This window comes from Homarus americanus, unplaced genomic scaffold (assembly GCF_018991925.1).
Source record: "Homarus americanus isolate GMGI-L3 unplaced genomic scaffold, GMGI_Hamer_2.0 scaffold34921, whole genome shotgun sequence".
NCBI classification, from domain to species: Eukaryota; Metazoa; Arthropoda; class Malacostraca; order Decapoda; family Nephropidae; genus Homarus; species Homarus americanus.
In genome coordinates, this window is record NW_024741901.1 from 21,916,444 (window position 1) to 21,931,727 (window position 15,284).

Genomic DNA, 15,284 nt, shown 5'->3' on the forward strand with positions numbered 1-15,284 from the left:
ATGATACTTTGTGAAGACAGTTTGATGCAATATTCTTGATTCCATTATAAAGAACAAAAAATAAAAGAAATTATAACAAAGCAAGTTTACATTTTGATTTATTATATTGAAACATCTTCGGCAGAGTACATTTCTGGACTACCATATTGGACATTACAAATTCCTCGATGGACTATCTATAAAAACAGGCTCAGATCACCCAACAGCAATGCCAAGGTTATGTAAAGAGGTCTACACTCACGCGTGACAGCAATTTGTGAATACGACGGATGAGGTGTTTGAGGGGTGAGGTGGTTTATGAGGGATGAAGTGGTTATGAGGGATGTGGTGGTTATGAGGGGTGAGATAGATAACGAGTGAGGTGGTTATAAGGAGTGGCGTAGTTGTGTGGGGTGAGGTGGTTGACCCCACATGCACCTACTGTACACACACACACCTCTGACTCCCCCCCCCCAGACACACACCTGACTAGCCACACACACACACACACACACACGTAAATTTACCACACAATCCTCTGAAGGTGAATCCCCCTTCTGCCTCTCTAGAGTGAAAGTGAAGACGCCCAGGAAGTGTTGCCAAGCGTAGGAGATGCATGATAGGCACGAGTCATATCTTTGTATGACAACTTCCGTCTTCAAAATGTATGAAGAACTACTTTTATTCATGTAGTACGAATCAATTTTCCTCCATGAATGAATGTAAAGAAAAAGAAAAACGTTTATCTGGTTATTTTCTTGAAACATGTTAACGTCAACCTATACAAATTAAAGACTTAGGGTGAAGTTATTACGTAGAGTAAGTTTCTGTCTGTTGCCTTCTTGGGTTAATTCTGGAATGGTGCCGCCACGTCGCTGATGATAACGCTACACTGATGGGAGTAGCCAGGTGCGTCAACAGGTGGCCGAGATGGTCATTAACTCCAAGCTTTAAATACCATGCACTGATGTTGCTATACTATACAACCCACACAGTGTCTTCCACAGTAAACATGTCACAACTTATCTTTATGTTAATTCCCCTCTACTGATATCCTAAGACATTTTCACGCCTCAAATTATTAAGGATAACTAGCACCGCGTGGCACAACAATCTGAAAATCTTCATGATTTTTGCTGCAGATAAATTTTGCTAAAGAGGGTTCCTGTAAGGTAACAACCACCTTAGTGCAATAAACATAATGTAGCCAGGTACGTCAACTGGTGTACTGTACAGTGTTTCTAATAAGCTTGTAAAAATAAGCATCTGACAGCTTTGTCGGCTATCCTTGGTCAAATTGTCTTACTGTTTACCAGTGTCGTTTACTTGCAGTCTCGGCACACGGGAAGCTGCTTACTGCCACAGACTACGTGTACAGTATACCAATATCGTCTATATATTCATGCTAACCTGCATAGCTGCAGCACATACAGTGTGTGTGTGTGTATATATATATATATATATATATATATATATATATATATATATATATATATATATATATATATATATATATATATATATTCAGTGTACCTAGTACTGGTAGATAAACACTTGTAACAGTAAGGTAATTCGACCAAGGATTCGCTAATAAAGCCACCAAATGTTTGTTTCCAGTACCGTATGGGTTCCCTCTGATGTTCATTTCGAAGCCCCAGTGGTCATCTTCATCGTAAATAAGAACATTGTCTCATACAGGAGATACATCTGAGCTTACAGCCTCCCCTACCCCTCCCATCTGGTCCACACGTGCACAACGATTTCACACACACCCCAAGAGAGATCATGTCTCTGCCCCCTATTACTTGAGACATTTCTCGCTATCTCACGCACTTCCGTTGGCAGGCCACCACGTTTAAAGTTCTCTTCATCTTACAAAGTCCAGGACACAATTCTTACGCCTACATCTGTTGTGGATACACCCCGTCTTCCCACTCACTGCCACTACACCGACGTATACTGTATTGTACATACACTCAATCTATTGGGTATTCTGAATAAATGGACGGAAATGGGGATCAAGAAAGAAGATAATCTGCTCATTTAGTGTTTTGAAACCCTGACACCGTATATAAATATTTATCATTCCAAATCCTACCCCGTTTTGTTCTATTTATACGATATCACCCGTACAACCTTTCCATTCCCCCTACACATAAAGTACACAAACAACGTGTGCTACATTCCATTTCTCACCATACTGGTTATCCACACAACAGGTCCCAGTTTCTCACCTGGGGCCGAGGTCGCTGTGGTGTAAAATGTTAATTGGATGGAAAGAGAAAAGAGAATGTAGTGTTTCTTGAACATAATCAAATTTTCATTTCAATTCTCGTAGGTTTACTATTACTGATTAGCCTCGGCAAAGGACCCTACAGGAAAGAAGACTAATGGCTTTGTAGATCTAATTGCCTTACTGTTTGCCATTGATTGTATACCCGCACTGTTTACGTCACTGCTAACTGTATACCTGCATGGCCATGTTGACTTAATACCTGTGTTTTCCACATGCATGCTCAACTGTATACCGTACCTGCAATATCTATATCCATGCTGAACCAATTGTAACGTGAATGACGATTTTACTGAATTAATTAAGATCTATTCGTGCGTGTAATCTATCGGGCCTGTCTGTGTGTGGTCTGAAGATAACATACATCACCTAGCCTAACAGAACCGTGAATCTGCATCTCTCCGGCAACACAAATTGTCCCTGAGTAAATGTTACGACCATCTGCGTGAGTGTTAGAGCAGCAAATAGCTTCCACCAACAATCTGCGTGAGTGTTAGAGCAGCAAATAGCTTCCACCAGCACTCTGAATTTGTACTTCGTGGTGTACTGTGGTAAAGTGAACGTGTCTCTTGAGGTGTACTGTGGTAAAGTGAACATATCTATTGAGGTGTACTGTGGTACTGCGGGCCGTGACTAGCCCCAGAATGACGTCCCACAATCTCCTCCACCACAACTATTCCCGATATGTCTCTGAAGATGTGACGCTGGGCAAGCATTCCACCAACGCCTTAAGTGAAAACCAGATAAAAAGTAATAACCCAGAAAAAAAATCAAAGATAAGCAAAATTCGCCCAATTTCTACCGTCTATACACAGTCAATCCCACGCTTCAACAACCATCACCCATCTCCAACACCTTACGTAAGAGGGGCGGCAGCAACACCAAGGACACCTCCTGGGTACCGTTCCTGCCTTCCGTCACTCACACCATCATCCACTTAAGGCACCAAGGCCAGCCAGGCCGGGCAAGCACCTAACGACAGTGAACAGACAAACACGTTTTTGCCACGAGTCTCCCGTTGCGCGTTACACAAGTATAAACACCAGATATACTGTATGTTATTACTCAAACTACCGCTCATGTAATGTGTACAGTGCATTACATTAACCTAAAATATTTAAATTAAGATAACGAGTCTGCTATCCGTATACATTATATAAATTACCTAACGCTTGACTTATACAACACCCACATAATGTTTATCCTTACAACACTAGTCAATCATGCTCGTCATTCTTTATACCAAATTCTCGCCGAACAAAACCTTCATTATATTTCAGACTGGAAAAAGTATATAATGAGTATCGGTATCCCTGGTATAAAATGTGGGCGGGCAGAGATGTCTGGGCGAGTATACAGTAGTGTGTCGCTCTGCCTACCCCGCTGATCACAACAAATGGAGGGAGGGTGACCAGGCAGTGCAGCCAGTGCTGGTGCTGCATTATCTTGATGAGTGTGGCCAGTGTCACGTGACCTCTCCCTCACCTCCACCACGGCACTCTCCTGCACTCCCCACCAGACATATACACACACACACACGGGCGAGGATACACTATGGACACTATAACATGATGAAGTAAATAATAGCGTCTACCACACATGGTGAAATGAAACTTGTCAAATGTTGTGTACTGAATAGATCAAAATTACATAACTGTAATCATTATTAAGACCATCGCAATAGCGTAGTACAGGAGAGTTTTATGACCCACCACAACTAATCCGACTGGCCTACAACAACGGTGGGAAGCCCTCACACAAACTCCAACTACCCTTAGTACTACTATACAGTGATAAACCTAAAACTTTACTGCTTTAGGTTATACCGTATTACAAGTAGCATGTGTTACGCGGACTTGAATAAATATCTGGCTTTGTCAAGTGTAATAGTATCATGATACAAATGTCTGGCAGGGGCAACAAGTCAATAAAACAGCTCTGACGGAACTAATTCGGATTTCTGTTTTGACCCCACGTACAACAGATCCCAAGACTGAACACAGTAATGCTCCTGCCACCTCGCCGAACACTACCTCCCTCGATCACGCCAAGGACCATCTTATCCTTGGATCATTCCATCCACCTGACCCGCCACAATACTCAACAGTTCTCCTGCCAAGAGAGGATCGTAAAGTGAGTAAGAGACTGATGACACTAGGTTGAGGGTACTGGAGGATGGAACAGTAAATGTAGGATGCGGGGCAACAGTGTGTATGGTGACAGTAGATTGTTGTAAATTTACAATGAAGTGAAATGACAGTAGTATTGGCTAACGGAGAGAAGACTAAAAAGAAAACAGTAAAGGCAGAGTTGTCATACAAGTGAGAGCAACGACAATAAAGAGTGTGTTACATACACGGCAACACACTATTTTAATGGAGCTGGGAATAAACATTTACTTCCTGTTAAAACGCACCCCTTCTATACGTACACTAGCCAGATCAGTATACGGTATTTACGTAATGCCGGCAGCTGCCTACGACAAGCTGTGAAATGATCAATCTCATCTAGATGGAGACGAGTTAACTAACAACATGTATGCAGTAGCTATCTAAGCAAAAAAAAAAAAATAAACACACACATACATATATATATACATACACACACACACACACACACAACGAATCCCTGACTTATTATGTAACAGCAGACAAAAGTAGCAGGATGAGGAAGTAAGAGGCGGATACGAGTGAAAGGTTTTAATGAGGGACTCAAATCACTGTGTCGCTCACAATGTGAAATTGATCCCTAAAATAGCATAAGAACATCGAAGCTACTAGTACGAGTAATTACAAGTAAAATTTTGAGACGATATTAAATACTGTACACAATAGTTACCGTTGATCCTGAGTGAAAGGGAATGCAAAATTTCAACAAGTCGTGGAGTGATTTATGGATAAATCTCAAAAGACAGTAAGTGAATGTGATAGCAGAGATATGCTGACTGAGGAAAATGGGCCTGAGAAATAAAGGAAAGTAAACTGAGGAAGAGAAAGGGAGAAATCCAAGGAAAGAACCAGCCAATGAGAACGCGCCTGCAAAGCTCAATGTAAAGTGTGAAGGTAACAAAGACATATAGTGCACAAAAAATATATAAAAAGAGGATGTAAACACAAAGTTCAGCACTAGATTCAATGCAGTTCTATACATAAATTATCTGACCCATTTTAAAACTTTATAATCTGAAATAACCTTAAGCAGTAAACAGAGTAGGCGACACGGGGAAGTCTACTATGCCACAGTGTTCTATTTATAATGTTTTGGGGTTATTGAGTTTTGAGATAGGTCAGATTACAACAAAGAGAAAGGGTCGTAATAGCAAGTCTTTAGAGAGGTCACAAGTCAGGTAACGCAGTAACTAGCGAAATTGAAACAGGTATCACATCTCGGAGCGTTACTATTTAGACTGGAAATATAAGGAATATACTGTGTGATTGATAATACAGTGTAGTGGGATGGGAGATAACTATATATATACTTAGGCTCTTTTTAGCCTATGAAATTTTGCCCCACAGGCGCGGGGCTAGTTTACTGGGCATCCCCTCGCATCCTAAGTAAGGCGAAGTGTCATAGCATTACAGCTCCCAACAGGGAAGCATGCGGTCATAAAAGAGTTCATGCTTGCTTTCTTAAACGTGTAGAATTTAATTTTTTATTTTGCCGCTTACAGCGGCTACTTTATTGTGCGTGTAGGGTTGTTGGTGGTAGTAGTACCGCGCTTGCTACTGTGTCCCGGGTTCAAATCTCCGACCCAGGTCGGAAGTGAGGTTGCTATTCAGTGACCCGACTAGACATGCAGATTCTCTCCGGGTAATCCAATTCCCTCCTGTAATAACACTGGACAACGAAGGTCGTAACCAAAAAAAAAGTTCGACTACCGGTCAGCTGGTAAAATATTCTTGGGGGAAGTTGAGAAGTTATATTCTGGAAGAAATGTTGGACCGGTTGCTAGACTGGAGAACGCGGAGAGGATAAATCTGGCAGGCAACATGACGGCCCACTGCCCGCTTGGTGGATTGTGCGTCGTGTCAACACGGGTCATCCATCACTGTCCCTCAAGTTTTTTTTTTAATAACCATTATTTCTCGAAGACAATGGACGGATCTCTGGTAATTCCTAGACGGAGTAAGGATGATTGATTCAACGTCATAAGTGGTAAGTCAAGTGAACGACTTACTAAACCAAACAACACTACACTGGCCAGTTGTATCCATGCTGCCGGGCGTCGTCTCCCGCGCCTCGCTGACGTCACCTAAACCACTTCTCACACGCAACTCAACCCAAGCACTTTATCAATCCATTCGCCCACTGCGTCACACACGAGAGTCGCCAATATTTGGCATTCTTATTCCTCTTGGCTAGCCTGATTTCAGCTCAAAATATAATTTATGAGTCGAAACCACACGCCGAGAAAAATTTATAAATAACATCCTGTAACATTTCATAAGGCTAAACATAAACAGGTGTACATTTACCCAAACCATGCTAATCACACTGACAAGTCTCACTTCAGCTATAAACGTGAGTGACAGTAACTCTTGCCTTGTTTTATATCAACGCATATGAGCAACCCAGAAAAACATGTAAAAAAAAAATGTCATAAAATTTTGTTGCTGATGATGGGAGGATTCACAATATTCATTAGCTCTGTAAATGTAGTAAGGTTCCACTATCAACTCAAGGACAAGGATAGTGTGTGTGTGGAGGGGGGTGTACGTGTGTGCTGAGGGAGGAGGAGGTACATTTTCTGAAATGGTGAGAGAAACGGAATGTGAGAAGCAGCATCCACTTACCTTAACAAAATTAATCTCAACATACTGTAATGGTTTCCCCTCGTGAAACGAGGATGACCGGCCCAAAGGCCACCTCGGCGTGAATTTGTTTAAGGTGTAGAAGCTGTCGCCAACACAACAACCATACCCTATGTTAACGAGCTGCATGATCCAGTGGCAATGAATAGTCCGAGAAGATCGGACAACTCGCCAACTGCACTGGCTAACCATTACTCAGGAATACGATCCGCAAATCGATTAACATCCAGGTTCCCAATTACTGCTGGGTAGACAAGAGGCAAATGGCGTAAGAAACTTGCCCATAGTTTCACCCTGCCCGAGGATCGAACATGCTATGTTTAAAGTGCAACGCTTTGTGAATGAAAATTACAAGAGGAACACAGCTGACCATTAAGGCTTATGGGCCAAGTATACAGTAAATATCCAAGGTAACTAACTGGCCTTTCTCCGTACTCATACAACACGTTGACATTGTGAGAGGCTTTCTTGCTTCCATAACATCAGCTGACATCCTTGTTCGTTCACAAATATTATGGCTCCCGCTCTTGGCATGTATTCCCTTTCACTATTGCGTTTGCAGGGGCTTGTCATATAAACATTCCACAAATCATTATCTTTGATATATTTGTTTTAATATTGTTTTTAATTATATTTTTTTATTTTTAATACTATTACGTATATATATATATATATATATATATATATATATATATATATATATATATATATATATATATATATATATATATATATATATATATATATGCTGATAACCACAAGAAAAAGAAAACACGAAGTTCCCAAGCTTTCGTGTAATTCACATCTTCAGGGGTGAGTCACTGAACTGTAATGATTATCATATACCCTACAGTGATTTACTTGCATATATATATATATATATATATATATATATATATATATATATATATATATATATATATATATATATATATATATATATATATATATATATATATATTTTTTTTTATATTTGCCACCGAGGGGGCTAGTTTATTGGGCACCCCCTTGTCATCCTGTGCAAGGTGAAGCGCAAAAGCGTTTACAACGCCCATCTGGGAAGCTTGCGCAGTTCATGCTTGACTTCATGACTCATGCATTAAGGGCGTAAAAGCCTGAAGGGTCATGGGTTTTGTCAGCAAGTTACATAAAGTGACAGAATGATGAGTGTGTGGTGAGAAAATTCCCGGTACAATTTATCTATTTATGACAAAGCGTGGCAGGTCCCTAATAAGGTCAAGTGCCAGGCCTGTCTCTAGGAGGAGGGATATCTGGTCAGGGAGGGAAGAGGTGTTGGTAACAGGGTCATCAGTGGTTTGTAGGTAAGAAAGTCAGGAGTTACCCCGGAAGTTTGGGTAGGGCCCCTGAGAGCAGAGACTGGGGTGTTGGGCGTTGAGGTCCCCCCACAAGGAGGGTGATAGTTAGTGGTAGGACAGGTACAGTAGAGGTGGAGGGAGGCACAAAGGCATTGCCAATATTGAGGGACATACCTTTTAGTGTGATTGTGGTGGCGTGTACGTCGGTAGTGTCGGCTTCAAGTGGGACGTCGAGAGGTGTGTGTAGGAGAGGTTAGATGTTTCTTTTTTTCGCGTGGATCTCCAATGTACCTTCTAATAGTAAGGGGTTTGAATTTCAATTTTGTTCGAAGTCAGAACTATTACCTCTTCATATTTGGAACCGATTGAAATTCCAGTCGGGATATATATTATGTCTCAAATTTGAAATAAGTTGTTTATTGTTTAGCTAAAAATAAGAAAACAACACGAGTGTGGCTCCGGCTGCTCTTGTTAATGCTGTTCATAATTCAGATCTTATAAATACCCAGTAAACCTCTAGCAACAAGAAATGAGTGAATTGGGACATTAACTTATCAGTGACAAGTTACAATAAATCATCACTATCGCGCTAGTATTGTACTTTTACAACTCAGAGCAGCTTCATTAACATAACATAACATACCGTTGTAGCATTATCAGACCCTCCATACTTACATAGGGTCAATATTATTTTGTCAACAAGGTTAGCACCAGAAAAAATATGGTTCAATTCCATTTTTTCTGGTGCTAACCATGTTGACAAAATAATCTTGACTTTTGCGCATTATACTGTATGCCATTGAAGAAAATGGCATGTGATTTTCAAAAAAATTGTAGACCCAAGCCAAAGCAAAAAATAAACTTATCCTATCATACTGAAGGACACCATGGATTCTCTAAACCATATAAATTTCAAGACAGTGGAGCAAATAATAATGAAGGAGAAGCACCTTGAAAATTTAGAAACGGGTGAAAAGGGCCAAAAATGAAGGGGGGGCAGAGGAGGGAGTTTGGGGGCTAGAATTGACCTACATATTGTCTGTAATTAGTGACAAGGAATATCAAAGCATTCGGCCAATATTTAAAGCCCCTTGTATCTCAACCAGACGCTCCCCTTAAAGACCTTCATTGTTGAAGTGTAATAATAACATTATAACAACAACCGTGCCCTGGACATAATCAAAGGTTAAAAAAAATAAATAAAACGTGGGAATTTCGAGTATTTACAACAAATCAAAAGTTAATAGATTCCATTACCCAAACAACCAAAACATAGTGACTAGTGTGAAAAAAAATAAGTACTGTACAGAATATACCGTACTGCAAAGGTCTGGCGTAGTGCGTCACTAAGGTATATTGTACATACTACCTGTACATAGCTCGTCACAGTTCACACTTGTTCAGTTGCCGCGAGATTGTCTCCTTTGCTGAGCGGCTTTGTTCCACAACCAATAACTGTCACTCTCTCCCTTGACATAGTTCCCGCCTAAATCATCACATTTACTGCCACTCATGGATAAAGCTAGACCAGAACAATTTCTGCATCATCTGGATAAGGCCAATCCAATGAATGTTATCATCTTTTGGGTTACACTATTCTAAAAGTACTACAGTATACCGTTCAACTGTACTGTAAGAGTACAGTATTAAGCATTTTCAATCGCGAACGCAAATGTGCCAATGGAAACAGCAGTGTACATTTCAATGTGACCTATTTTTCATGCTAACGCAACCACTAACGCGCGAATGGAATTCTAGCTTAAGCCTAAGGGAAGATGAGCAGGAACAGGACACATTCATGGCTAAACATTACACTAAAATGTAGGGCAAGTGTGGGCGACTCATGACACTGATGGAGCTACGGTCTAGTCCAGTTTATGATTCTGAAGTACCCTGAGCTGAACATTTTAATTCAAATTAAATATTGCACTCTCAGTATCAGACTGTTCCATGCTATTAACTCAAGTGTAGATGTATGATAACCCCCAAACTCGAGGCTTAATGACAATAAGGCGGGAGGGACTTGTTGACTTGTTACCTTGTACACTCATGCATCATTGTTGTGACAGCAAACTGTTACATTATTACCCTCAACAGGCTAAACCTTACACAAAGTCACCTAACATAACATAACACCTAACATAAGTTTATATACAGTGGCCAAGTAAACGTAAATTAGTCAGTACAATACAGTACGCTGAAAATACAGGTACACAAAAAGTTACCACCCCTTATAAATATCTGTACTGTACTTATTAACGAAGCTTTACTTCACATCGCAGCTGCAGTGGAAACATGGCATACAGTACTAGTTTGTGCGAAGCACAGCCATACTGTTTTGGCAGACAGGTTGACCTTCTGTTGTCTCTGACTCTCCTGCCTATAAAGCATCCTCTTGATAAGTCTGATCCTATTGTTTGATGTTTCTCACCATGAAAACAACAACACCCACTGCTAGTTGCACACTTCCTTTTTCCTTCTCTTGATATTTTTTCTCATATCACTTCAGAGCATCTTCTATTACCCTAATCACTTTGGAACTCATTTCTCATTTAGAGGCGTCATCCCCCACTGAAAATTTGTAATCCATCATTAATCACCTGAAATGCTTGAACCATGAATTTCCTTGTGAAATATCGACCAGGTGTTTCTCTTTCATACTTATTCACGTCTTTAAATTGCTCTCTGTATTTCTAATTGTTTTGTTCTTTATTAGTTAGCTTTTGTGGATGGGATCCAAGAACTAGTGAAACATAAGCTTCTTCAATTTCATTGTACTGTAGTGTACAGTACATATACACTCTCAACAAAAACTTCTCGAACACCTGGACACGATAGATGTGAAACTGAGCAGAAAGGGGCTTGTCGTCTCGGAATGGTTTCAGATTGCATAGTGCTAATAGCATTCGAGAAGTTTTTGGTGAGAGTGAACATGTTCATGTATCCTACTTCCTTGGATAGGTTGTTTATTTCCTTCTTCACAATGAGGATGACAGCTTTAATACCTCCGAAGCTGTAAACACATCCCATATTAACTTCCCTCACACGTCATTCATACACTCCTGGGTAACCTCAGCCCTCTTTCTTCCCTTTCTCTCCGTCGCAATGCTGCTTCACTCTCTCTCTTTTACAGGTACTTTAACGGGCAATGATCGGTGGATTTGGCATCCTGTGTACTGCCAGCAAGGCCGCGGCCTCGTACCAATCATCTTGCCCGCGGTGTCCACCGTTTCTCTGTGTATGTCGGTCTCACTTGAGTAACCCGTTTTAGTACATCCTTTTTTCCTCACACAGCCAAGCTGTGGAATGCTCTGCCTTCTTTTGTGTTTCCACACTCATACAATGTTTCACTTCAAAAAGCTGGTTTTCCGGCATAATCGTGGTGTAGATTAATATAATCCTTTTCTTTTCTATTTTTAATTTATTTTTACTCTTATTTTTTTGCCCCCTAGGCCCCGTTGTGGGTCAATGACCTGTGCCCGGGTAGCCTATTCCACGTAAAAAAAAAAAAAATTACCAAAATTCTCTCACAGAAGGCTTGTCTTTCCCCATCCGTGGATCAATGAGTTGACACAGGAATTATTGATGAAGGTAATAGCATAGGTCTTATGGACAATGATGACTCCTTGGCCAGTGGTTACTGGGTAACAAGAATGAAGTTATATTTGGATAGAAATACAACTTAAACATTAAGAAACAGGTCACTGAGACTGATAATGAGCTGAAGCATTATCTTTTGCAGTACAGTGTACAGTTTACAGTATTAATAAAATATTGAAACCAAGTTTTTTCACCTCGGAAAAAAAAATACTGTACTGTAGTTACATACCAATTCAGTAGTAACAAACGATGGTCAATGACACTAAGGTATCTATACCCTGTATAATGAAACATTGGTGCTAAGCAAATACCTTCCATAATTTATTTGCAAAATATGAACAAGATGGTAAGTGGCACACCAAATTAAGGCACACCAAATAGCTTACCAGTAATATTTTTTATATATCATGTTTCTTCAGAAAAATATATCAAGTTTAAAAACTTCAATATAAATGAAACAGATATCAAGAGTCATTATACAGGCTGGACCTCGCTAATCCGGGAAGCTTGGGACCAGACCGGTTCCGGATTACCGAAAATTCCAAACCAACGAAGCCGAGTTAAAAAATAAAGGCAAAATAATGCATAAAATGTACTATTACCAGCACCAATACAGGTTACATCAGCATAAATCTAACCCAGGCTTACTGGAACTCTTTATGACAAAGTGTTAGTGCAATGGCACAAGTTTACTGTACTGTGACACAGAAATAAGTAGATTATCAAAAAAACAGAGAGAAAATTGTATATTATAGGCCTACTGATACCTGTCCCGAACCATCAAAGCTGTCTGACTATCGGGTCCTGGATTAACGAAGTCCAACCTGAACTGTATATATATACAACACAAATCAAATCTGCTTTTGGAATTACTGTAACTGTGGGGACCCATTGTGGTTCCAAATAAAAATTTCTGCTATGGAATAAAACAAACCTTTACCTTTCCCTCTACTTCAAAGCCCTGCATGCTTTGGAGAATCCAAATTGTAGGTAGTGGGGGGAGTTATTTTCATAACTGATCATTTTTGACAGAAATGAAAGTCAAATTCAATTAAAACATGATGAAAGATAAAAAAAATTTATATATTTTAGTTAGTAACTTGTGGATGTGCACAATCGAATCATTACCTACATGATTTTTCCAATACAAGTACTGTATACAGTACTGTAACTTAACATCTGGCTATGTAGCTACCAGGAATTCCCAGCTAGTAGACACTTCCAGGTTAATTTATGTTAAATATGGTAGGTTTGGTTAGGTATGGCATGGAAAGGTCTATCAGAAGGGTAGCTAATAGTAGAGCAGAGAGCTAACACCAGTAGTTCAATTATGTTCCTTTTTTCCACACATGTTCTTTGGATAACAATAACTATAAAAATGAAGACAACTTTTTATTTTAATTATAAGTATTTATTTATTTGTTTTTATAAAATTGCAAATTACAGCAACCAAAGAATCTGATAAAAAAATGGTGTTACCAAACCTAATGAAATACTGTATAAGAAAATTATCATAGAAAAATAGTTCTATCGATTGAGTGTAGTGAATTTCCGGAATTCTGTTGTTGCTGTTTACTGCAATATTGCTTTTTTTTTTCTATCTACAATCATAAATCACCTGTAGTGGGCAGGGTATGAAGGATGAGGGAAATTGTGGGGTAAAACATGGTGAAAAACTGATCATATGTCATTAAAAATGATGTCTGCACATGCTTTGTATGTGAAGAAATTAATTAGTTACAGTAAATATTCCTTCAAAAAATCTGCGGTGTTGGTGCGTGTCATCTCTCTTTGTTTCTGTGCAACAACCAAGCCACTCAGTCCAAGTGTAATCTTACATCCACATAAAAACATAAAATTACACCAACCCACTGCAAGAAAATTGCTTTCATTAGCACCAGATATGAAAGTATGTACTTTGTGTTTAATATGGCAGGTGGGTCTGGGGGGGACAGAGCCCCCTGGCTTAGAAGTTAAGTAGGTTTATTTGGTTGGTTAGGTTCTTTGGCTCTGTACATTGTCATATAATTTTTATTACCCATTAACATCCAAAGAACATGTGGACATAATGAATGTAATCGAACAACTCCTGGTGTTAGCCACCTGCTACAGGACTACCATCAGAAGCATTTGTCAATAGATGATGGAAAGTATTTACTTATACCGAATATCCTAAAAAAAAAAAATTAACTTTGAACTCACCCATTTATAGCGCAGCCCGTCAGCCAGAGAACCACCTATGAGCCAAAGTACACACTAGGTCTATCAGTCACGGAACCACCGATCAAAAGCTTCCTTGCAACTGACCAATTGGGAATTCAGACAAACTGGGTTTAACATTGATTTACAACTAACAATGAATGATAAGCGACATATTAACCCATGTCTGTATGGAATGGATAACATGTTCATCGGCCACCAGGGGTAGGGCTTTTGTTATGGGTAAGTGTGTTTAGCGTAAACTCACAATTTAACTTTTGAGGATCTATGCATATACAGCACTGTAACAAATACTTTGAAAAACTAAATTACGAAATTTTAATTTTTTCCACCATTCAGGGGATATCTTTGAGGTAAAAAATAAGTTTTCCTCCACAGAATATTTTTCTAAAATTGCCAGTTAATACGAATCAGTGTTCCAGAGTATTAAACCAAGTGTGAGCTTCAAGTCCGGGCTTGACCAACACTGCCACATGTTCAGGTTGTCAAAGAGTCTGCTCATGTCCAGTCCTAGTCAACAGTGTGTAACAGAAAACAGACCGACCAGCTAGTAAAGCTGATGAGTAGTGAAGAGGATAAAGTAAAGTAACTGGATAAGAAGCTGTTGTAAAGAGCGAGTTTCCAATCTTAACTCTTACCTCCATAGCCTGTCCCAGCTCCAGATCAAATGTGACGACACATATCGCATGGACCCAACGGCTGAAATTATCCCACGGCAAGAGAGGAGTATCCTTTTCATCATTAGGCGACATATTATACTAAATTCCACTCGTTGAGAGGAACGCCTTACATGCCTCTCGTCCTCACCACCGTAAACAAAACACTGACTGAGAGGAGTGTTGTGTTCCTCTACTCACAGGTGGCGCGAAGTGTGTGACGTCATAATACGTTTTCTCCTGCTAGGTTTACAGTAATACACTAAATATTTACCTTTATTGTACAAACAGGTAGTAAAATTCAATTGTCAGTAGGAACATTATAGAATCCAGTCTCATTAAACATACCGAATCTGTCAATATGAAGTTGAGTAATGGTATGTACAAACTGGATAATTTTGTGATTAAG

At 39.7% G+C, this 15,284-nt stretch overlaps 1 protein-coding gene across 2 annotated transcripts in view; it reads right to left on the bottom strand.

Annotated features, from left to right (window-relative positions):
- The window catches only part of LOC121876285 (protein DENND6A-like), a 42,076-nt gene extending 27,017 nt beyond the window's left edge, over positions 1 to 15,059 (bottom strand). For both annotated transcript variants that reach the window (XM_042381325.1, XM_042381324.1), the window contains exon 1: positions 14,858 to 15,059. In XM_042381325.1, coding sequence (XP_042237259.1) covers positions 14,858 to 14,971 — 114 coding nt within the window. In that variant the 5' untranslated portion in view covers positions 14,972 to 15,059. The remainder of the gene's footprint in view (positions 1 to 14,857) is intronic.
- Between the last annotated feature and the right edge of the window lie 225 nt (positions 15,060 to 15,284).